At 46.4% G+C, this 23,403-nt stretch overlaps 1 protein-coding gene across 1 annotated transcript in view; it reads right to left on the bottom strand.

Moving 5' to 3' along the window:
- Positions 1 to 23,403, bottom strand: part of LYST (lysosomal trafficking regulator) — a 3,942,656-nt gene that overhangs the window by 1,409,823 nt on the left and 2,509,430 nt on the right. The window contains exon 38 of the mRNA XM_069606985.1: positions 4,065 to 4,117. Coding sequence (XP_069463086.1) covers positions 4,065 to 4,117 — 53 coding nt within the window. The remainder of the gene's footprint in view (positions 1 to 4,064; positions 4,118 to 23,403) is intronic.

Below are 23,403 nucleotides of genomic sequence, written 5' to 3'. Positions count from 1 at the left end.
GGGTTTTAGCAGTAGACTATTCCTGAATATCGTTATTCCTAAGTATTTGATCTGGTCTCTCACCTATTGTAAGTGGTATGCACCTTGAGGCCTCATAGTTTAACTCATCAGGGGAAGACCTTCTATTTGCAATAGTTGACCGTGAATCCCAAGAATTTTCCAAATTGTGTTATATCGTCCATGATAGGATCCAAGTTGTCCTGCGGACTTGTGTAAAGGAGTATCTCATCTACATATAGTGATATCATTTCTGGAGATTCGGCAATGCGTATTCCGCAGCCCACATGTCATGCTCTAATGAGAATGGCCATGGGGTTTACAGCGATTGCAAACAATACAGGAGATATCGTGCGGCTTTGACACGTTCCCCTTTTCTAATGCAAAGCAGTCAGACATGGTTCCATTGACTAATACCTAGGTCACAGGGTTTGCGTCTAGTACCTTTATAAATTCTACTATTTGGTTTCTGAACACACATAGCGACAGTGTTGCAAACAGGAATTCATATGAGAAAAGTTGTGGTTGTTAGGGCAGTGCTTATCACTATGGATTTAATTGCTTGCATATTACTTTTGGGTACATACAGAGAGCTGCTCAAGTAGGGAAAGCCCACAACCTAGGCTTAAACATTTTTAAATTTGGATCCCCCATTGTAAGCACTTCTCACATGGATCAATAAAAAGACAAGTCAAAAAATAAATCTTTGGTTCGTGATTTTGTATTTTGGTCAAGTTAGTTAACAGGTTTTCTCTCATAGTCATATCATCATTTGCAATTGTATTCATACAAATTATGGTGTTGGTAGGTTCAGTGAATAGCTTTCAATCCTGATCGGCCTATTGGGCCTTCTCATTTAGCGTAATGTGCCTGAAGTTTCGCCTTTAGCGCTTTTTCAAGGCAATTGTTATGGCTAGTATAGAATCGAAAGTTAACAGTTTAAATGTATACAATTAGGATAAATCAAGAGAAAGTGAGGAGAAATTGGAGAAGGAAGGGAGAAAAAGGGAGAACTACAGACACTTTGTTAGTATATAGCATAAGTTAATATATTGCTAGTGCTTAAAGATATTACAAGGATGGTGATAGGTAGCCAGTCACTACACATTGTGTCCCAAAAAAGTGCTAACCATATCACTGAGAATCTAACTCAATATTTGTGATACCATGGTGGTTGGATAATTTGCTAGAGAAATCAAGTGATTAGGATGTGCTCAAATTGAGTAGGAGTGGCTGGTATATTGATGCAGGTAGGTTTCTAAATGAGTCCCTCGATGTGGGGGCAAGACAGTATCTCTTGATTGGGCTACCTGGGTGAAACATAAGCATGAGTTGCATGGGCAGTGTGTACCTTGTTCGTGTTGTCTTGCAGGTCAGATTACCTTGTGTTCAATAGTAGTTAGTACTTCAAAGGCTGGTCTTGTGAATTGGTTGTTTCCCAGCATCTGTCACTATTAATGGTCCATAATATTAGTCAACTGGAGCTATAAGGAAAATAGATTAATGTAATAAGAAATGCCTCTTAAGAAGGTTGATAAAAGCCAATTTGCTATGAGTAAGGTACTTAGTTCTGCTTGTTTCTCCCTCTTGTTCTCTCACCTGTGGGGCATACCTTTGTCCAGTTCAGCGTTATCACTGCCACTCTGACGACTCATGGGAGGCCTTGGGAATGTCCAGGTTCTGGCTCACTTGCCTACTAACCGGCACAGCGTGATCCGTTGTTTACTGTCAGCACCCACGACAGACGCAAGGCCTCCCACACTAACCTGTGAGTCCTTTGCCCCTCCTTTGCCACAGGACTTCTGTCCGACCTGCATGAGTTGCCTACTGTCGCCCGCCGTCACTGGCACACCCCTCAGACGCATCTGCGGCTCCAGTGTCCAAGGGGTGCCTCAGCCACTGTTCCACAAATCTGTTATCTCCGCTCTTCCTGGGCCAGCAATCTTCGTATTTCACCCAGCAGTGCTATGGATATTTACATAGTGTCATGCCCACATCCAGGCCCCAAGGACGGAACCAGCTTACCTCCAGCACTCCATCACCCCACCGGCCCTGTGTTCGTAAAGCCCCCGCTGCCTCCTCTACTCCGACTGGGCATCAGAGGAGGCGTTCCATGCCACCGCGGAGACATTGGTGGTTCACACTGCGGTCTCGTTGGCTGTTGCTGTGGAGACTGCAGGATGGCCGGGATGTCCCCGCTGCCGCTCACGTGTGGCGTATGCCCTCACGTGACCCGTTGCCAAGGCAACCTCCATAAATGCGGTCAGGACACCGCGCACGCTGCTTCTCAGTTGTGTCTTTGGGCCTGCTGTGTGGCGTTCTGGTTTATTCTTCTGCTTTGTTTCTGGAATTCTTGGTATGGTGACCCTTGGAATGCTTTTTTGGATTGCCCCGGATTACGTTTTCAAGATTGCTCTTAGTGCTTGACCTCAGATTGCCTTGTGGACTGTGTTTGGACTCCCTCTTCTGCATAACGTCTTGATCTGCCATTCTGCGCCACGTTGACTGAACTGCTACTCTCATCTGAGTCTGGGACCCCGGTCACCGTTGTCTTGGCGGAGTGCTTATATCCATTAGCCTGTGGGGTCCCTCTGGTTGCTGGAACAGACTGTGGTACCCTGCAGCACCTCGGGTGGAAAAGCACCTCCCGTCCCTTGGGAGCCTGTCCACCTTCCCCGCTTCTGCACCCATCAAGGTCTCTCAATAGGTAGGTTTGGTATTTGGCCGATATTGACACCTGCATGCATATCCTGCTTAGGTACTTATCTGTTCCATTTCTATTTCAGCCATCTGAGGACCCTGTGCTGCTGTCCCAGTCACCTGTGGCCTCAATGATCAGCCAGTGAGTGTGTTTATTCTCCCTGGCTGGTACTTGGGGATGGAGGTTTTAATCCACGCGACAACCGTGGTTTTTGACACATAGCCTGACACCGATTTCTAACTTGCGTAACCTTCTTCTAGCGGTGCGTGTTGCAAATTGAACGGGTGGCCATCGCGGAAGCTCTGCATCTTGCAGCCATTGGTAGGCTGCTCAGCACCGCCCCCAGATGAAGGTGAAGAGTTTTGCTGCCCGCGCCCGGAAGGCCTTCGGGTGCATGGACTGGCACGACACGCAATCCTGCGTTTTGTGCAGCTTGCCCAAACAGTAAAGCCAGATCTGAAACCAACATCTGCCGGCCGCAATCCGCACATGGCTTGAATCCAGAGTGCATGGAAAAAAGGAACCAAGGTCACGGAAGAAGTTTCCTCAATATATACTGGCCCGACGTTATATCCGGCATGGGGCATGTAGGTGTTGCATAGAACTGCGCTGTACCCCCATCAGCGGAAAGTTTTCCAAAAAACAGGTGCGTTGGGATAGGATCATTGAAGATGAGGAATATGTGGGAGGAAAGAAACCCATTAGAACACAGCTCATTTTACAAAAGCATAGGTCAGAGATAAAGGAGCAATAAATAACAGTTTAATTTCAAACTGTTTATTTAAAATAATTTCTTCATGTGACCCAGCATTTATGGAATGACAGCGTCAGCTATTCATTTCTAATGGGTAAATATCCAAGTATTTGTTAGAAGACCGATATCTCAATTTTTGCAGAAATTAAATCAAATATTTAGTAGAAATCGAACTTTGGGACACTGCTAAATTTCAGTAATATGCAGTATAAAGAAAAGCTTTCCATTGTAATGTAATGTAACTGTAATTTTTAACATTCAATCCTTTAATTGTACCAAGTATATAATGAATGAGGATATCTGAATCAAATGCCAATTACCACAACAATGGGGTGTGGAAGAAAACGGTTACTGAGTGAGGGATATCAACCTAGTGGGATACACTATACATCACACACAGACACATGCACATTAATAAAGAAGCCTAATAGACCATCAAGAGAAACATCTTGTCACTGTGCAGAAACATCATTAATGTAATCATGACTTCAATCAAAAACAATTTAACCGGTTTAGAAGCTCCTTGGAGAGTATGCGATTAATCAGAAAAAGTATACTTGGAAATACACCACGCAGATTAAATAACTACAGTTTTGACATCTGTAAACTTACAGAGCTTTCCGAAGTATAAGAAGTATCTTCAACAAAATACATTCCTGATTTTCCTGTGAAAAAAAGTTAAAGAGAACATATTCATACAAAAGTAGTCACCGATTGCTTTTAGTTTAAGATTTTCATTTGGACACAACTGTTTCATAATACAGTCACCACGTTTAAAGTTAAGATAAGAGATGCTAACAGTTCGCCTTTTGAACAGATAAACATTTCTACCTTAAAAGACTGCACAGCACGGAAAAAAGGGTTGTCCAAGATTCCTCAAAAGATCTTTTCAGGGTTTTTCACAACTTTATAATTGAGGTTTATGTTATGGCTAAATCCCAAGTCTGCAAGGAAAATATGTCATGAATATGGGCTTGTTTATTTGTATTCAGATGTAAGAAAGAAAATAATCTTGTGACTTCAGTTTACGTGCCCTGCTTTTTATTATCATCAATGTATTGTTGGATTATAATTGTGTCAGTAAAATACAATAAAAAATAAATGTTAAGAAAAAGAAAGAAAAAAAAAAGACTAGAATTATTCAATATTCCAGAATACAATTTCAGTGAAGAGTGAGGAACCAAAAAGAAAAGGATGATGATGTGATTCAGAATCACAACTTCCACTTTATTTAAAGATAATGCCATCATACATATGTTGATGCTTCCTTTTTCCATAGTGCTAAATATGAAGGATCATTTCAGGTCAAGTCTAGCTTATTGTGCAAGGTATCATCAAAACAAATAAAAAATGTACAGCAAAATATATCTTACAAAAGAAGAAATCCTTACATCACACATATAAAAGATCTAAAAATAATTGCATAAGATGCATAAGACAAAAAAAGTCTCTACTCTTGAATACTGGAATAATCGTTTCTCTATGCAAATGTGTAAAGGTAGAGTAACAAAAAAGAAAGAAATTGGCCAAAGGTTTCCATCTCATGCATGCAAACGATGCAGAGTAGGTCCTTTGTCACCATCCCATCCCTTTCCCCATAAGAGAATTATTTGGTAAATAATTAAATCTCAAAACATGCAAAATGAATTGATTAAGAAACAGATAGAAACGCCACCCAAGGAAGGGATCCAGAATGAAAAGGGGTGAAATCAACATTTCAGCTCGATTAGATGGTTTTGACTTTTCTAGAGCCTCTTTTCATTCATTAAAAGCATTTTTGCCCTTGCACGATTACATTTGTCTAAAATTTCAGGATTGGAAAACCAGTGGCTAGCATAGAGATAAGCTTCTTTTTAACTTAATCAAGCCACAATATCTTGTTAGCTCCTCATTAAAAACATCAATAATAATTTTACTGAGATAAAATGTCAGTTGGATTTGGTTGAGCAATAACGTTTAACGGAATTAATAAATATTGTACACATCCCAACTCAAGTTCAGAATCATCATCATAGAGAAAAGCACTCTAAGTAAGAGCCAGTAGAGTGCCATAACATGTATTTTATATTATTTGTAATGTTGCCACATACTCCTTACACCAAATCTCAGCAGATGCCCATGTTTTAGCTTTATAAACGCTAATCATAACTGCAGTTGACTGCAGGCAAAGAGAAACATGACTTCAATCAATTGGTTAATTTTAGTAGATTGTGAAGATGGGTACTCTCCCTGCCCATCAATGAAAATGATATGCACATATAATCAAAATCTGTAACCTTTTCGTATAGGATACAAATAACCACAGAAATGTATGAGGATTTCTGATTCTTAACCCTAATCAATGCAGATTGCTTACAGGCATTTAACTTTAATTTCCTAATATTCACACAATAGCATGATCATTAAGTATTTACTGGAGAGGCCTTGAGGTCCCTACAAGGAGGGCAGCACCAGAACTAATGCACAGAACATTGTAAGCTGATTGATTGCCCCAATTTATTTAGTAAATCAACTGTGCACATATTATACAGAACTGGGCCTAAAGAGAATCGCTGGTGCAAGATTCTGTGTGTTCTGAGAGAGTCTGTGCATCTACCACCTACACCTGCATCATATTGCATTACTGACCCAGTGACTGAATGAAGCAGGAGTATACATTTCAAAAGACCTCCTGCAATACCTAGATTTGTCGTGAATCTCCCCCGTCTCACCTGAGATCGATTCTTGCAGGGATTCACGGGAAGATTCTACTTGCGGGCGGATCGGGTTTTGTACAGGCCGGCACGAGTCTCTTTCGACTCCAGCGTGCATTCAGCGTTCCAGGATACTGGCGGGTTCAGGGTGTCCAGGAAGGAAGAAGCGGTCGCAAGGATATGTGGATTCCTGGAACAGGGTGGAAAGGAGAGGGTGGAATGAGTGGTAATAAGGGTCCAGGAACTTGGATAACAGAAGGGTTCGCCAAGCTGCGAAGTACACGTCTAGTCACTACCTGTTGATAGCGTTGAGATGCGCGGGGCCGTGGGGGCGTGGCATATTTCTGGGACGTACAACGTCCGCCGTGAAGGCTGGTGCGAGGCGTGTCACGCGATACGGCCATGTTGGGAGAAACAATGAATGTAAGCCCCGCCGCGATAAGGACCAGGAAGTCCAGAAGGGACGCGTTCTGTGGGTCATGACAGCATGCCTCCTGCGAAAACCTGTTCCACCAGGTTTGCCCAGGTCTATGAGATGATATCTTCGAAGCAATTGAGGGGTGTTCATGTTAGAAAGTGGTTCCCAGGTTCTTTCACTAGGAGGATATCCTTTCCACTCAACCAGGTATTGAAGTTGACCCCGTTTATACCTGGAATCGCATCTTCTGGATACTTCATATTTCATTTGGTCGTCCACAACCACGGGACTGGGTCTGCAGGATTTCCGGGAGGATCGGATGTAGGGTTTCAATAAAGAAGTGTGAAAAACTGGGTGAATTTTCTTCCAGGTAGCTTGAGCCGGAATGAGACTGGGTTGATGACTTCTTTTATGGAAAATGGCCCATAGTACCGGGGGGCAATTTGTTTGGTCGTTAATGTCGTGGTAGTAGTTTCTTGGAATCCGCATAACGCTTAGTGTGTGTTTGGGCCTTTTCTAAATGTTCTTTGGCTTCCTTGTATATGTTGATGAGAGTTTCGATCCAGGAGTCGACGATAGGTACTGGTATAGGATGCGGAAGAACAGAAGGTAAAACTGACGGGTGGAATCCCTGACTGCAAAGAAGGGGCTGGTCTTGACTGCTGAGTGATCGGAATTGTTGTAGGCGAATTCAGCCACAGGTATAAGGAGCGACCAATCATCCTGTACCTTGGTGGCGAAACAACAAAGGTATTGTTCTAGACTCTGATTTACACGTTCCGTAGCTCCGTTAGTTTGTGGGTGATAACCTGATGAAAGAGCATGTTGGATTCCTAGAATGCGACAGAGATGTTTCCAGAATTGTGAGACGTATTGAGGTCCTCGGTCTGATATAATCTTGGAAGGAAGTCCATGAAGGCGGAAAATGTGTTCCAGGAAGATTCCAGCAAGTTCTGATGAGGATGGTAGTTTGTACAGGGGTGTAAAATGAGCCATATGAGTGAACAAGTCAATGGTGACCATAATAGTCGTGTATCTTCTGGAAGGTGGTAATTTCACAATGAAGTCTGTGGCAATGAATTCCCATGGCCTTGTCGGTAGTGTTGGTTGCACTAGGAGACCCGCCGGTCTCTTGTTATTGTGTTTGTTTTGACTGCAGGTAGAGCAGGCTCGGATGTACAGTTGTACGTCAGTCTTCTAGGCCACCAAAATTGTCTTTGTATAAGACGGAGAGGGTTGGTGATGCCACGATGTCCGGAGTGGAGGGTATCGTGGCAGAGGTTTATTATCCTTTGTTGTAGTTTCTGTGTGGGAATGACTAGAGCGTTATCTTTGAACAAATATCCGTCCTTGGTTCTCAGATTCCATGGATTCTTCCTTGAAATATCCTTCCAGAGCTCAGAGGATTGGGTTTGCATCCGGACTTCTTCCAAAAGACTGACTGCTTGAGCTACAAAAATCGTGTGGGGAAACATCTTGGGATAGGCCCGATCTTCAATAGTTTTGTAATCAGGACGTCGAGATAAGGCGTCAGCAATTATGTTTTGTGATCCAAGAACATGACTGATGTGGAACTGGTACTGGGCAAAGAAGAAGGCCCAACAGGCCTGACGACTGTTCCTACACTCCAAGGATTGTAGAACTTGAAGGTTTCGATGGTCCGTGCGAACCTGCCTGGATGTCTAGCTCCCAGGAGTAGATGTCGCCATTCTGTGAAGACTTGGCGGATGGCTAACAGTTCCTTTTCCAAGACGGAATAATGTGTCTCACTGGGAGTCAGGGTTTGTGAAAGGTAAGCAATGGGGTGTTCCAACTCGTCCTCAAATTCTTGCTTCAAGACTGCTCCTATGGCGTAGTTAGAGGCATCCGTCTCCACTAGGAATGGCCGATTAATGTTGGGTTGGGCTAGGATGGGGGCTTGAGTAAACTCTGTCTTTAGGCGTTGGAATGCCTTGTCTTGAGGTGCAGACCAGAGAAAGGGAGTGTCTTTCTTCAAGAGAGCGATGATCGGTTGAACAATCTCAGAAAAGGTGGGTATGAACTTTCGATAGAAATTGGCAAGCCCCAGGAAGGATTGAACTTGTTTCACAGAAGTGGGAGCCGGCCAAGATAGTATGGCCTTTACCTTCGAATGATCCATACCAATTCCTTCTGGACTAAGGACAAATCCTAGATAATGAACAGAAGTAACATGAAACAGGCATTTCTCAGGTTTGGCTAGGAGTCTGTGTTCACGTAGTCGTCGTAAAACTGCCTTTACATGCTCTTCATGCTTTAAAAGGTCCTTGGAGTAAATCAAGATATCGTCCAGGTAGACGATGACGAAGAGAAACAGCATGTCAGAGAACACCCTATCCATGAATCGCTGAAAGACTGCAGGGGCATTAGCAAGTCCAAAGGGCATGACCAGATATTCAAAGTGTCCAAAAGGTGTTCTAAAGGCTGTTTTCCATTCGTCTCCTTCCTTGATACGAATCAGATGATAGGCACCCCTGAGATCCAGTTTCGTGAAGATTAAAGCACCTCTCACCGCTTCCAGGATATCCGAGATCAAGGGTAAGGGGTAGCGGTCCTTGAGGGTGCATTGATTTAATCCACGATAATCGAGGCAAGGTCTAAGTTCCTTGGTGTCCTTCTTGGGAACATAGAACAGCGAGGCTCCAGCTGGGGATTTCAATGGTCTTATGGTGCCATTTTCAAGGTTGGTATCCAAGTATTCTCGGAGGGCCTTTTTTTCAGATTCGGATAGGATAAATATCCTCCCAAAGGGAATCACTGCTGAAGGCTCTGTGTCTATGGCGCAGTCTTCAGGTCTGTGAGGAGGTAGAGCCTGAACTATGGCAGTTGAAAACACATCAACATAACTCTGATAGGCCTTTGGGACCTGAATGATATTGGAAACCAGGAGTGCCTCTTGTTGATCTGCTGGATTACTTTCAGACGATATCGAGGAGGGATCCGGGGATAAACAATGAGACAGACAATACTCTGAACCAAGAAACAAGGATCCTGCTGTCCAATTGATGTATGGATTGTGTTTCTGCAACCAGGGCATGTCTAGTACCATGGGATAGTGGGCTGATTTGATAATATCAAACTTGATCAATTCCTGTTGATGGTTTATTGAAAGTTGCATTTCCTTGGTCTGCAAGAATATGGGTCCTGAAATGAGGGGTCTTCCATCAATTGCCTCCACAGGTTGCATTACACCCCGGGCTTCATATGGAATGTGGTGCTTAAAGACCCAATCTTGATCAATGAATACTCCCATACCCCCACAATCCATCAAGGCCAGGATGGGGTAGGTCTCCTTCTTTGGTAACGATAAGAAGGCATGTAGAACCACTAGGTTGTTCTGTCCAGGAGAGTTCAAGGATGGAATAGGTGTGGAGCAAACATCTCTCTCCCGACACCTCGCTCCATCCAGGATCAAGAGCTGGCGTTTCCCGAACGCCGTGGAGGGGCTGGAGGACATTCTCTAACCAGGTGTTTATCCGATGCACAATACATGCACAAGCCTGTGTGGATACTTCTCCTCCTTTCTTGTGGGGAAATGGGTCCACGGAAGGCTCCTATTTGCATGGGTTCCGGGTCAGTGTCAGGGGTTGGAACAGGATCAGTTTTTACTGAAGTCTCAAGAGAACTTTTCTGGAAGAGCATCTTGGTCTTTTTTCTCTCTGCCTTTCTTTCCTGGATACGAAAGTCTATCTGCATGGCTAAATCCATAAGAGCCTGGAATGAGCTAGGACGAGCCACTCTGGCTAATTCATCTTTTATATCCTCGTTTAGGCCCCTACGGAACAGAGTGAAACTTGCTTCTGAGGACCAATCTGCTTCCTTGGCCAATTGTTTAAATCTTGTGACATAAATTAGCATGTCCTGGCATCCTTGCCGAAAATCAAGTAGGCGTTCCTGGGCACTATAAACCTGTTCTGGGCGGTCGAACATGGTTTTGAGAGCCTGTATGAATCCGTTATAATCATCTAGGAGGGCATCTCCAGAATTGACTAAGGGAGTAGCCCAAGTCAATGCATTTCCTGCAAGGTGTGAGATTATAAAGCCCACCTTTGCCCTGGAAGTAGAAAAATAATAGGGCTTAAAGGTAAAATGCACCAAACAGGAGTTCAGGAATACACAAAGGGATTTTGCAGACCCATCATACTTGTCTACAACACCACCCAGTAACACACTCTCTGGAATCGCGAGACAAAACAAGTTGCTTTAATGCGGCATTCTCTGCTTTTAAGTTCTGCACCTCGGTTGTTAGTTCTTGCATGCCACGCATGAGATCCTGGACGGCCTTTTCCATATCGGTTTCAATATCGGTCATTCGCCGTCTCAAACTGTTGTGAATCTCCCCGCGTCTCACCTGAGATCGCTTCTTGCAGGGATCCGCGGGAAGATTCTTCTTGCGGGCGGATCGGGTTTTGTACAGGCCGGCACAAGTCTCTTCCGACTCCAGCGTGTGTTCAGCGTTCCAGAATACTCGCGGGATCAGGACATCCAGGAAGGAAGAAGCGGTCGCAAGGATACATGGATTCCAGGAACCGGGTGGAAAGGAGAGGGTGGAAGAAGTGGTAATAAGGGTCCAGGAACTTGGATAACAGAAGGGTTCGCCAAGCTGCGAAGTACACGTCTAGTCACTACCTGTTGATAGCGTTGAGACGCGCAGGGCTACGGGGGGGCGGGGCATATTTATGGGACGTACTACGTCCGCCGTGAAGGCTGGTGCGAGGCGTGTCACGTGATACGGCCATGTTGGGAGAAACAATGAATGTAAGCCCCGCCGCTATAAGGACCAGGAAGTCCAGAAGGGGCGCGTTCTGTGGTTCATGACAAGATTAGATAATATTGACCATAATTGAGATGCTAAAAAGGATGTGGAAAGATCCATGAAGCCAAATATAAGGTTTTGTGTTTTAAACTATACATTTATGTCAATAGCAAGAAGTTTACTTCCTTAGCAGACTCTTCCCCAGCCCTTCTCTGAAAGGCAACTTGGTGTCAGCAAGTATATAATTTAATGTGATCCAGTCCATGATATGTTTACATATTACATAGTACCTTAAATCTTTAAGGAGACATCCAAAATGAGACTTGTTGAAATGATTTAGGTAAAGTTGTATCACTTTTGTATATATTGGAACGATAACTGCTCTGTGCCATAATAGCATGGATTTAATTACTCAGGAACACTGCATTAAAACATTTTAAAGGAAAAGGACCCTATGACTCTACATTAACATTATATAGATCCATGGTGTGAGAATGGGGCGAGGGCAAGTGTTTGATTTTTTGGCTTTAATTGCAGGAATAACATCAGAATAAGACACAGCAGGATTATCAATCAAAACTAATTTAATGGGCTGATATTTGTGCGATCATTATCATCCTTCAAAAACAGAACTGAAATACTTATCCCACTCTGAGGCTTGGAGATTTGCCTGCATACTTGCAACGACAGCAGAATTTGAAGCCCTAGCTACCATCTTCCAAAAACATTTTTAATCTTTGCTCAGAACTACCAATATAAAATTCTCCCAGGCTTCCTTGAGCTGTTTACAGTTTTACATCCGTACATATCTTTTTATATTCCTTTATCCTTTCATTAACCATTGCAATGTCGCACTGGGTTGCCTTATAAGAGGCTCCTATAAGGTTGTCCTTGCCTATCTACACATCGCATTAAACAACCCGATGATGTGTTTCACATTTTTAGCTGAAATATCCCTTGTAAACTTGAAGGAAAATACTTTTTCATTATGTGCTCAAAATTATCAATGTTATCTGGAGGATCTATGGGCCTAATTACGAGTCCGGCAGTAAACCTCCCAGTGCTTCCGGCGGGTTTGCCGCCGCACTAGTAGCATTTTACTGGTGCCTAGCTTCCTGCTGCCACCAGGACATTACAAGTCCCGGCTGACGTTCCCGGAAAATGTTAGTCCCCATTCCCGTGGAGTCCCATAGCACTCCATGGGAACGGGTTCACAAAAGCACCAGCACTGTTACGAATGGTGCCAGTGCTTCCCTGTTGAGCCTGCCTACTGGGGCCGCTGCGCCCGGCAGGGTCAGACCTGTCGGGTGCAGTGGCCCTGGCAGGCAGACTTGTAATGTGGCAGTCCGGAAACAACGGTGCCAGTCAGTGATCGAAGTGAGGGATAGCGGATGGGAGCAGTGCTCCTCTACTTTTTTATTTTCTCTTACCTTTCCTATACTTTTATTTTAAAAAAGAAACCACTCTGGAGCGCTCCTTTTTAAAGTAAAAGTATAGGTACGTGAGAAGTCGCAGCACTACACTGTCTGGGGCAGGCTGCAGTAGACTGAATGGCAGAGCCTTGGCACACACCTGCACATTGAGCAGCAGTGCCATTCATTTCTGCATGCGCCCTCACTATGCGCAAGCGCAGGCCAAGCAGCAGTGACCCAAGCCTCAACATTCTTGTTGGACTGAGCAGCCAGCTGGGTGAGCCAACAGGCCTAGAACAACTTTTTTACCTCCTGCCACTGTCAGCAGCCGGGTAGGTACTGGTGGCGGTCGGCAAGTGTATAAGTAGGTCAGGAGAGAGGGACGGTTCAGTGCCGTCCCTCTCACCGACCCTCAGCATATTTTTATAAAACTTTCTTTATTGTTTTAAAATAACCAGGTACCCAATAGGGTATTGAACTCCCACCCCCCCCCCGAATACCCAACCAGCCCTCGGCTCCACACAAAACCCTCACAGTTTACAACCACACACAGTATGTCCAACCAAATCGCATATACATTACTAAAGCTACACTCTATAGCGTTCATGGCAGCCATTTTGATGGCCCGTCAGTTCAAGTTTGAATTCTCACTCAACTCCACATTGCCTGCCTGATCAAACCAGGGTATAGTCCATGGCCTGAGTATCTCGTGCTGCATTCCGTTGGTATTGTCTGAACAGGGTCCAGTAATCAAACGGGCGACTGGCACTCAGCAGCATCGAGGCGAACATAGATTCTATTCTCTCCGTTCACAAATGTCCATACATTCCAGCCATCTAGCGAAAGTAGGGGGGGTTGGCCTTCCCCCAGGACCTGGCCACTAGGTATCTGGCTATTATTGATGCCATTCCCAGGAGCTTTTTTTCTGTGCGGGTACCACCTTCAATCAAGGTCAGGAGCCATAGTTCCGGTGTGTATACTTGCGTTGAGGTGAACATCTTAAATAGTGCCTCCTCTAGGTTATGCCAGAAGGGCCTAATGTTCGGGCAGTTCCAAGCTACATGATAGAAATCTGCCCGCTCGGCATTGCATCGTTTACCTGTGGGGGCGTTCTCAGGATAAAACCTGTTTAGTGAATATGGGGAGTAGTACACTTGATGAACATACTTAAAGTGGATCAGCCTGTAACGACTATTCAGGGAGATATATCACGTTTGCATACAAACAACCTTCCACTGTTCCTCACTCAACATTTTCCCCAGTGATGTCTCCCCACTTGGCTTTGTATGCGTGTTTCTGCACTATTTTCCCACTCCTTTCCAATTTGTAAATGGTGGCTACCAACTTTTCTAGTAGAAGTGGGGTGGGTTATATAGCTTAATGCTGGGTGGATGGACGGTTGGATTTGGCCCTAAGGGTGCTCCGCAGCCTGAAATAATGAAGTAACGACACTGCATCGTGCACACCCCTGGAACTTAGATACTTAGATCTTCCCATGATATGAAGCGACCATCCTGCACCAGATCCCCCGAGGGTGTGTACTCCCAGAGATTGAAACCGCTCCCTGAAGGACCTTTCATGCGTGAGTGGGATTCCTGTTATGTAGTACACAGGCAACTCAGGCAAGAAGTAAGGGGAGGTTTAGAGTATCTGGTTTAAACTCTCCCATGCCCGGCATGTTATCGCAATGGGTCCCTGTCACCCCACAGCATACCCAGTAGGGCATCCGGGTGCGTCACAGCCTTGGCTATCTGAGCGTGAGGGAATTCGGGGCTGGGTGAACTCCATCCGGCTATGAATTGTGTCTGCTGGCTAGGAAATAGAGATACAAGTCGGGGTACTCCAGACCATCCAACTCATATGGACAGGTCAGGATATCGTATGCTATCCTAGGCTGTTTACCCGCCCAGACCAGCATCGTCATCAATCTCCGGACTCGGGTCCAATAGCTTGCTCGAGGCCATATTGGAACGTTATTATATACATACAACAGTTTGAGAATTAGTACCATTTTTGGCAGCGCTATGCGGGCAGCAGAGATATTGGGAGCAGAATCCATGCTTCTACTTTTAGTTCTAGGTTATCTAATGGCGCCACATAGTTAGTTTTGTACACGTGGTCTCTAGATGGGGATATTGTAATACCCAAGTAACATAAGCTCTGTGGGCACCATCGGAATTCATTGCCCATATCGTCTCTCTGCACCACCGGTGTTAGGGGAAGGACCTCGGATTTCTCCCAGTTGATCCTCAGCCCAGACAATTCTCCAAATCTGATCACTTCCTGCATAAGGGGAGGCAAGTTTTGCCAGGGATGTTTAACATAGAGAAGGACGTCGTCTGCAAAGAGAGATATAATGGAAAGGTGCGAGCGTGTGCGGATCCCTCGCTGTGCGTGTAGTTCCCAGACATGGCAGGCCAGGGGGTTCCATAGCGAGGGCAAATAAAATCGGGGAAAAGGGGCATCCCTGCCTGGTGCCGCATGTAGGGTATATATGTGCCGAAGTGTAGCCATTCTTGTACATAGCCACCCTTGGTGCCGTATACAGAAGCCCGATCCATTTAATATAAGTCAGGCCTAGGCCAGAGCGTCGGAGCACCTCAAAAAGGAAGGGCCATTCGACAGAGTTGAATGCCTTCTCGGCGTCAAGGGCGACTACGGCCATGGGTATTTCAGGATTAATGTTATGCATAAGGGTAAACAGATGACGCAAGTTATTCTGAGTAGAGCACCCAGTGATGAATCCTGCTTGATCTGGTAACACTAGAGCTGGCAACACTAGAGCTGGCATATGCAGGAGTAACCGGTTAGTAAGAATTTTGGCAAGAATTTTATTGTCAGTGTTAATGAGTGAAAGTGGCCTATAAAATGAAAGATGAAGGGGGTCCTTCCCGGGTTTTAAGAGGACAGTTAGTAAAGCAGACCTAGTAGACTCTGGAAGGATGCCTATAGCAAGAGCACTATCATACATCGCCAACAGGTGGGGAGTGACCAGATCGATATATGCCTTATAAGATTCGGCTGTGATGCCATCAACACCAGGGGCCTTTCCGTTGGGAAGCGAGTTTATGGCTTTACAAACCTCTTCCTCGGTAATGGGGACGTTGAGGGCACCACCCAGTTCAGGTTCTAACCAGCCCAGAACAACCTCGTCTAGGTAGCGAAGCAATATATCGTGTCCGGGGGTATGACGTGAAGTATACAGCCGGTCATAAAATTCTCTGAATTCGTCGTTGATCCCCTTGAGATCCCTTATCCGGGCTCCATTCTGGTTTTCGATTTCGGCTATGTTAGTGGTGTGCTGTTCCCTCTTAAAGGCACATGCTAGAGTCTTACTTGGTCTGTCTCCCTCTCCATAGCTAGCTGCTAAAATTGGATCCCCCAAGTACCTTTGCTCTCTATTCGCTAGCTCACGAAGCGTCTCCCTATGTGTCTTTAGGTCTTGGCGAAGCTCAGGGGTATCTAGGACACTTTTCCGCCTTTCACCCTCCCGTATGGTGTTCGCGAGTTTCTTCATGAATTGCCTAAGCGCTTTCAGTACACCTCCTTCCCTTGATATGCAGCTCCCCCATACACAGACCTTGAAGGCTTCCCATTTATGCTTGGATCTGGGACCGACCCTTCGTTAGTTTGAAAGTATGTATCTATATCTTTTTCTATATCCGCCTGGAACGCTATATCCCTAGGGGCAGCAGCTCTAAAGTGCCAGCAGAGCTGACTAGAAGGGCATTAGGTGGACCCAAATCGGAATAACACCGGAGAGTGGTCAGAGAGGGACCTAGGGAGGATAATGGCCTCTAAAGCCGCTCTAAGGATGGAGGTCATGGACATCACATAGTCTATTCTGGAGGAGCTACCATGTACCCCCCGAGAAAAATGTATATTCCCCATCGACGGGATGTAGTCTACGCCATACGTCGTGCAGGGATGTCAGACCATGCTATTACTGCTTGCGGGGGGGTTAGTCGCAACGTTGCGGACCTGTCCATATCCAACGTAAGGGCCAGATTAAAGTCACCGGTCCATATCATCTCATACGCTGTGAATTTATGGAGGTGCCTGGCACATTGAGAGAAGAACTCTGGGGAGTCTGTGTGGGGTGCATAGATATTTATGATTAGGAGCTTGAGTCCGAGCATTTCGCCTGCCAACATGCATCTCCCTTCTTCATCTCGAATCTGTTTGTGTAGCCTGTATTGTAGTGATTTGTGGATATAAGTGGCTACCCCTCTGGAATGTGAAGAGTATGAGGATTCATATCTGTGGGTGCCCCACCCAGCTAGAGCAGGGAGATGGGTAGCAAGGTTTCCACAAACTTTTCCATATTATCGATTGGGGTGGATTCAGGAACACCCAGCATGCAAATGTTATTATACCTTGAGCACCCTTCCAGGTCTTCATTCTTTGCAAGCACTTTCTTGACTGCTTGCAGCATCTCCGCCATCTTGTGCTGCAAAATGGCGACCTTATCCTCTTCCTCCCCAATCCGCTGTTCGGCTTCAGTCATACAGCCACAGAGTTTGTCGATTTGAACGGCTGAGGTGTCCACTTTGCAGGTTAGGGCATCTATTTTTGCCCCCAGGGTGTCTGTACTATTCTTGAAGGCCAGCAGTGTCTGATTCAGAGCCGCTACATCAATCTGGGCTTGTGTTTGGTCCTGGCCCTGAAGCGATAGGTGTTGAGGCAGATCCACCCGCGCAAATTGGTCCATCCTAGCTTGTTTCTTAGGGTTGCTCATGGGAACAATGTCCAAGGAGTACTGCGTCGCCATTGGGTTCTTCCCCGTAAGTCGCAGTCCTTTAAGTCGAGGCGGTATGAGCCCTTGCGCTAGGCGATGTGGGGCTGCAGCTTCTAGGACCAGTAAGCCCACTCTCCCTTACCTCAGCCACGTGCTCTCGGGCCGAGGTGCTTCAGGCCTCAACAGCTGGTCCCGTGGAAGGGGGGGTAGGGCAATAGTGCCAGCCCGCAGTGTGGGTTTATAACAGCTCAGAGTTATTATCTTGGCCAGACAGGCAGGGCTATAACTGATGCCTGTCTTTACACCTCTCGCATCCAGTGGATTACAGATGATGACCACGTGATTATCCCTAGTGCTGGGGCATTGCAGATGGGGCGCCCTTCCACAGGGGTCAGGCCAGAGTGCCCTCCGACCAAGTGAAATAACAATGCTGTTTATGATACTGAATCAGCTCACCAGAGGGGGGTTGCGTCTTATGATGGCTCTAGCATCTCTGCCGCTCCAGTCCGGTCAGGGCGTTCCCCCAGCAACCCAGGCAAAGTTGTAGAGCCCCAGGAGTTCTTTTGGGCTGTTGCCAGAGGCATCGGGCATATATAGCAGGGTGGCCGAGCTCGAGGGCGTGAGTCCGGCCACAGCACAGGAAACCGAGCTACTGAAGGAGCAGGTCGGCTCCGGCATCAGCCCTGACACGCACAAACAAGAGGAGTTAGAGGATTGTTGGCTACTAATTAGCATATCAATGGCAGGATCTTGACAGTGTCAGGGATCTCCAACTGTCTCCACAGGTGGCTGTGCGCTAACAGCATTGTGGGGGGCCCCTCTCATAGCGGGCCGACACAGCAGTGGGACTCCCCACCAGGCAAAACAGGTCTGGGCTCACATACCTCCCACATATGGTCCAGACCGATGGTTCCCAAGTTGCCCTCAGGAGTTTGCTGCCACGTAGATAAGGGGGCCGGCAGTAAGGGGGCAGGCAGCCGCAGAGCGAACAGAGGGCTGAACACGCCGCCCCCGGCCGAACAGTGAGCAGATTGCACTTGCCAGCTGGGCGTTCCTTCCCGAGCCGTTGTGGAGTGCCTCCCATGCTGACCACGGCTACTCGGCGATCCACGTCGCAGCTCCCTCCCATCACTGGCCGCTTCAGGGTTCAGGCTGCCATCACATCGGCATACACTGGACCACAAGGTCTGCTGAGAGCAACAAAGCCCCTTGCCTCTTCCCGCGTGGCTGCACCGGGTCCTGGGCGGCAGCACCGCAATGATCTTCTGTGGAGCAGGGCCGCCAGGCAATTCTTCCCTCTTGTCTTCCAACCAGCGGCTCAGCTTTGCTCTTCCCCCACTTCACCTCTCTATGGCGCAGCTCGCAGGGCGCCGCTCAGCGGAAGGAACACACAGAAGCCGTTGATGGAGATATCAATATGTGCCCCAAACCTTATTGCACATATGGTGTGATCCCCAGAGATGAGTGAAGGTCCAGTGTCAAGGATATTTGCAAAGGATTTGGATGCTGGAGCCGGAGCTTTTCAGGTGGTTGCCATCTTGGAATTCACGCAGCAGCGCCGCCTAACCCCCAGCATATTTGTACTGCGGGGATAAATGTGGGTGGGAGGTCAGGGCCAGGTGACTAGTGGGTTGGGAGAGAGGGATGGTTCAGTGCCATCCCTCTCTCCTGACCCAAGCATATTTTTACTGTGGGAAATGCGGGCGGAAGGTCAGGGCCAGACTAGTCGGTCGGGAGAGAGGGACGGTTCATTGCCGTTCCTCTCTCCCGACGCGAGCATAACTTTACTGCAGCCTGGCTGCGGCTGCCTTTCATTGCTCTGCCGTTTCCCAGAGTCACACTCGCAGCCCCCCTGACAACAAAAGCTGCATCCCTGGCTCTGCGGCCAGTGCCGTAATGAACTCGAGAACACCTTTATTTTGTCATCAGCAGCATAGCCTTTCTTATGCATGATGGTGAATTTCCAACTGAAAGACCACCAGTCACCTTGCAAATCTGTGACTGTTAAAGCGAGCAACACAATAAAGCACCCTTTGAAAATGTGTTCACACCCATAACATCTAACAGCGTCATAGGCTTAAAAGTAAAGTTTGCTTTGACGTCCTTAGTTGAATGTTCTTAAAACCATACATCATAACACGCTGGGAGTTTATGACACAACTTATTTTTATTGTGAGTGTGTCTTAAAGTGCTCAAAATAAAGTCGGTAGGTAGATATTTTGCCTTTTGCATCTTATAGTTTTCCATTCAGGATGTGAAAAATAAAAGGTACACTGATATTTCTTTCACCCAATATGCTTCTATAAGGATTTACATGTTGTAATGATGCTTTACTATGCAATTTGTGTATTTTGCAAGTAAACTCTATGACAGTATTATTGTAGCTCTTGACACCCAAAATGTAAACATTTGTTCCAAGTAAAGCGTGGAAGAAGGTGGCTGTGCCCAAATTGCAGTGTGGGTTAACATTCCTACTTCACTGTTTAGCTGAAGTGTGTGATCCTGGGCAAATAATGTAATATCCCCCTGATTTCAACTGCAAAAATTGGAGTGTGTATAAGTGATTACATTTACACCCTTACAATAGGACAGTTTTAATAAGTGTAGGGACAAATTGGTGTACCCTGGCGCTCCTCTGCTAGTAGCTCCAATACTGTCACGTAGAATTGCATTATTGCTGCACTGGGTTCCATGTCATTTCATCGCAGGATGTTTTTTCGTGGGTTTTTTTACCGCAATTTATTTTGGGGGGTCCCCCCCAACCCGCAATTCCCTTTCAGTTTATATCTATTACCAAAAACCAACATCCCATATATGGGATACATTACTCACCGTAATCGTGTTTCTGATGCTTGTATCTGCTTAGATTCTCATGCTGTGCATAGGCCGACATCTAGTGGAAGCTGCGGAGTATTACAGTTTGTTTTTCGAAACTCGAAAAGGGCGTCGACACAGGGCGTGCCAGTAATACTATCCCTAGTGTGACGTCCACTGTACCCATGATCCCTCACACGTCTAGGACCCTCAGATTGTATTTTTTCTGACATGAGGTAGCATGAAGAGTAGCGCGAGTACAGATAATCCAAGCAGATAGATAGAAAGGTAAGACTACAAGCAACCATGCGCCTTCTCTCAGAGGGGAGGAAGGGTGGGTCGCATGTGAATCTAAGCAGATACAAGCATCAGAAATACGATTACGGTGAGTAATGTATCCCTTCTGAGGCTTGTGGAATCTGCTTAGATCACATCCTGTGCATAGATTCGTGAGCAGTACATGAAGAAGGAGGTGGCATGTGAGAAGGGTCATGAGCAAATAAATGTCTTAGAACCGCTTGTTCCACTTGTGGATCTGTCTTGGAATGAGTGTCAATGCAGTAGTGCTGAGTAAAAGTGTGAATAGAGCTCCAAGTAGCTGCTTTGCAAATGGTGTCAAGGGGTACATTTGCAATGAAAGCCAGAGTGGCCCCAATGCCTCTTGTAGAGTGGGCCCTAGGCGTGAAAGGCAGAGTTTTTTTCAGAAAGTGAGTAACACAGCTGGATATAGTTAATAACCCACTTAGAGATGGCGCCTTTAGGGACGTGATCCCCCTCTCTGCCTGTAGCTACGGAGACAAACAGCTGATCTGTTTTCCTTAGCGGTCTGGTCTTGTTTACATAGTAGAGGACCGCCCTACGCACATCTAGTGTGTGTAGTTTCACCTCAGCCGAGCTTTGTGGGTCTTGGAAGAAAGCCGGAAGCTCGATGGACTGGTTCACGTGGAATTTTGAAATAAACTTAGGTGAAAACCTAGGGTGTGTGCGTAAAACCAGTTTATCTTTATGGACAGTAAAGAAGGGATCTTGCACTGACAGAGCCTGAATTTCACTGACTCTTCTTATAGATGTAATTGCTACTAAGAAGGCCGTTTTGTAAGTCAGGTGTTTGAGACTGCTTTTGTGCATGGGCTTGAATGGGGGGCCCATGAGCTTAGATAGCACCACGTTAAGGTCCCATCCTGGTGGTGGGTTTGAAATAGGAGGGTGAAGTCTCTTTACTCCTTCCATGAAGGCTTTAACTACTGGTACTTTACACCACAACACCTTGTTATGGGAAGTGGTGTATGCTGACAGGGCTGCCAGGTGTACCTTCAGTGAGTTAAAAACCAGTCCTGCGTCCAGCACGTGGAGCATGAATGTAACAATAGTGGAAGGAGTGCAATCAACTGGGTTGATTTGTTTATTCTGGCACCAGATAACGAATCTCTTCCATTTGTCAAAGTAGCAGTGCCTTGTGTTAGGTTTTCTAGATTCCTTTAGGATGTCCATACACCTCTGTGGTAAATTGAGATGTCCGAACTCTATGACCTCAGGAGCCATGCTGCCAGGTTCATTGAGTTGGGTTGAGGATGCACTGTTTGACCTTGGTGCTGGGACAGTAGGTTGTACCAGCCCGGAAGTTTGATGGGTTCGCACACTGCCAATCTGCCTAAGTGTGGGAACCACGGTTGTCTTGCCCACATGGGAGCAACTAGGACGAGCGTCATCGATTCTCTGTTCATCTTGTCAACCACCTTCCTGATTAGAGGAGTTGGTGGAAAAGGGTACACAAACATCCCTGACCAGTTCATCCACAAGGCGTACCCCTGGGAATCTGGTTGGGGGAACCTGGATGCAAATCCTGGGCATTGTCTGTTTTCGCTTGTGGCGAATAGCTCTATAGTGGGGAAACCCCACTGAGAGAAGATATCTTCTACGACTTCTCTGTGTAGACACCATTCGTGTTCCTCTGGGAGGGGGTCTCTGCTCAGAGCATCCGCTAGGGAATTGAGCTCCCTTGGAACATGTTGTGATGACAGGAAGATGTTCCGTCCGAGTGCCCATATCCACATTTTCTGGGCAAGCTTGGACAGATTTGGCGACCGAGTCCCTCCTTGCTTGTTCAGGTAGAACATGGCTGTAGTGCTGTCCATCCGGATTTGCACTGACAGATTTAACAGGTAGGGCTCGAACGCTTGAAGTGCTCTGAATACTGCCAGAAGCTCTAACAGGTTGATGTGATTCTTGGCCACTGAGTGCGACCAGAGACCCTGAGCTGTGTGGCGGAGATGGTGAGCTCCCCACCCCGTCAGGCATGCATCGGTTGTGATTACCGCCTGTATCTCGGGATCGTAAAAGGGTTTCCCCTTGGACAGATTCTCTCTTGTCCACCAGTGAAGGCTTTGTACAAGTGTTGGCGAAACTACCACTAGATCGTCCCACTGACCACTTGCCTGAGACCACTGTTTCGCCAACCATTCTTGCATGGGATGCATGCGCAGGCGCGCGTGGGGGACCAGGTAAATACATGACGCCATCATGCCCAGCAAACGCATTGCTTTGCGTACTGTTAACTGGCGACAGGACTGATATTGTGGAATTTGCAGCAGTATATTCCGAAATCTTTCCTCGGAAGGAAAGGTCAACCCCTCCTGAGTGTCTAGGATAGCTCCTAGGAACTGTTTGGATGTGCTTGGCACGAGACGTGACTTTTTCTCGTTTATTGAGAAACCCAATTCGAAAAGGAGGTCGATTGTCCTTTGAATGTTTGCTCTGCAAATTACTGGGGTCTCCCCCGTGATGAGCCAGTCGTCCAGGTAAGGGTACACCGGGATTGCCTCCCTGCGTAGGTGTGCTGCCGCCACCGTCAGTACCTTGGTGAATACCCTTGGAGCCGAAGCTATCCCGAAGGGCTTTACCTTGAACTGGTAGTGCCGACTGTCCACCTTGAAGCGCAAGTACGTTCTGTGTGCTGGGAACATGGAAATATGAAAATAGGCATCTTTCATGTCCAATGTTGCCATGTAATCCCCCCTTTTTAGGAGGGGGATTACCTCCTGGAGAGTAGTCATGCGAAACTTTTGAGGCTTGACATACTTGTTTGCAGGCCGTAAGTCCAAT

Source organism: Ambystoma mexicanum, chromosome 4p (genome assembly GCF_040938575.1).
Source record: "Ambystoma mexicanum isolate Mex_15411 chromosome 4p, UKY_AmexF1_1, whole genome shotgun sequence".
Lineage (NCBI taxonomy): Eukaryota > Metazoa > Chordata > Amphibia > Caudata > Ambystomatidae > Ambystoma > Ambystoma mexicanum.
This window is presented reverse-complemented; position numbering and strand designations above follow the sequence as displayed.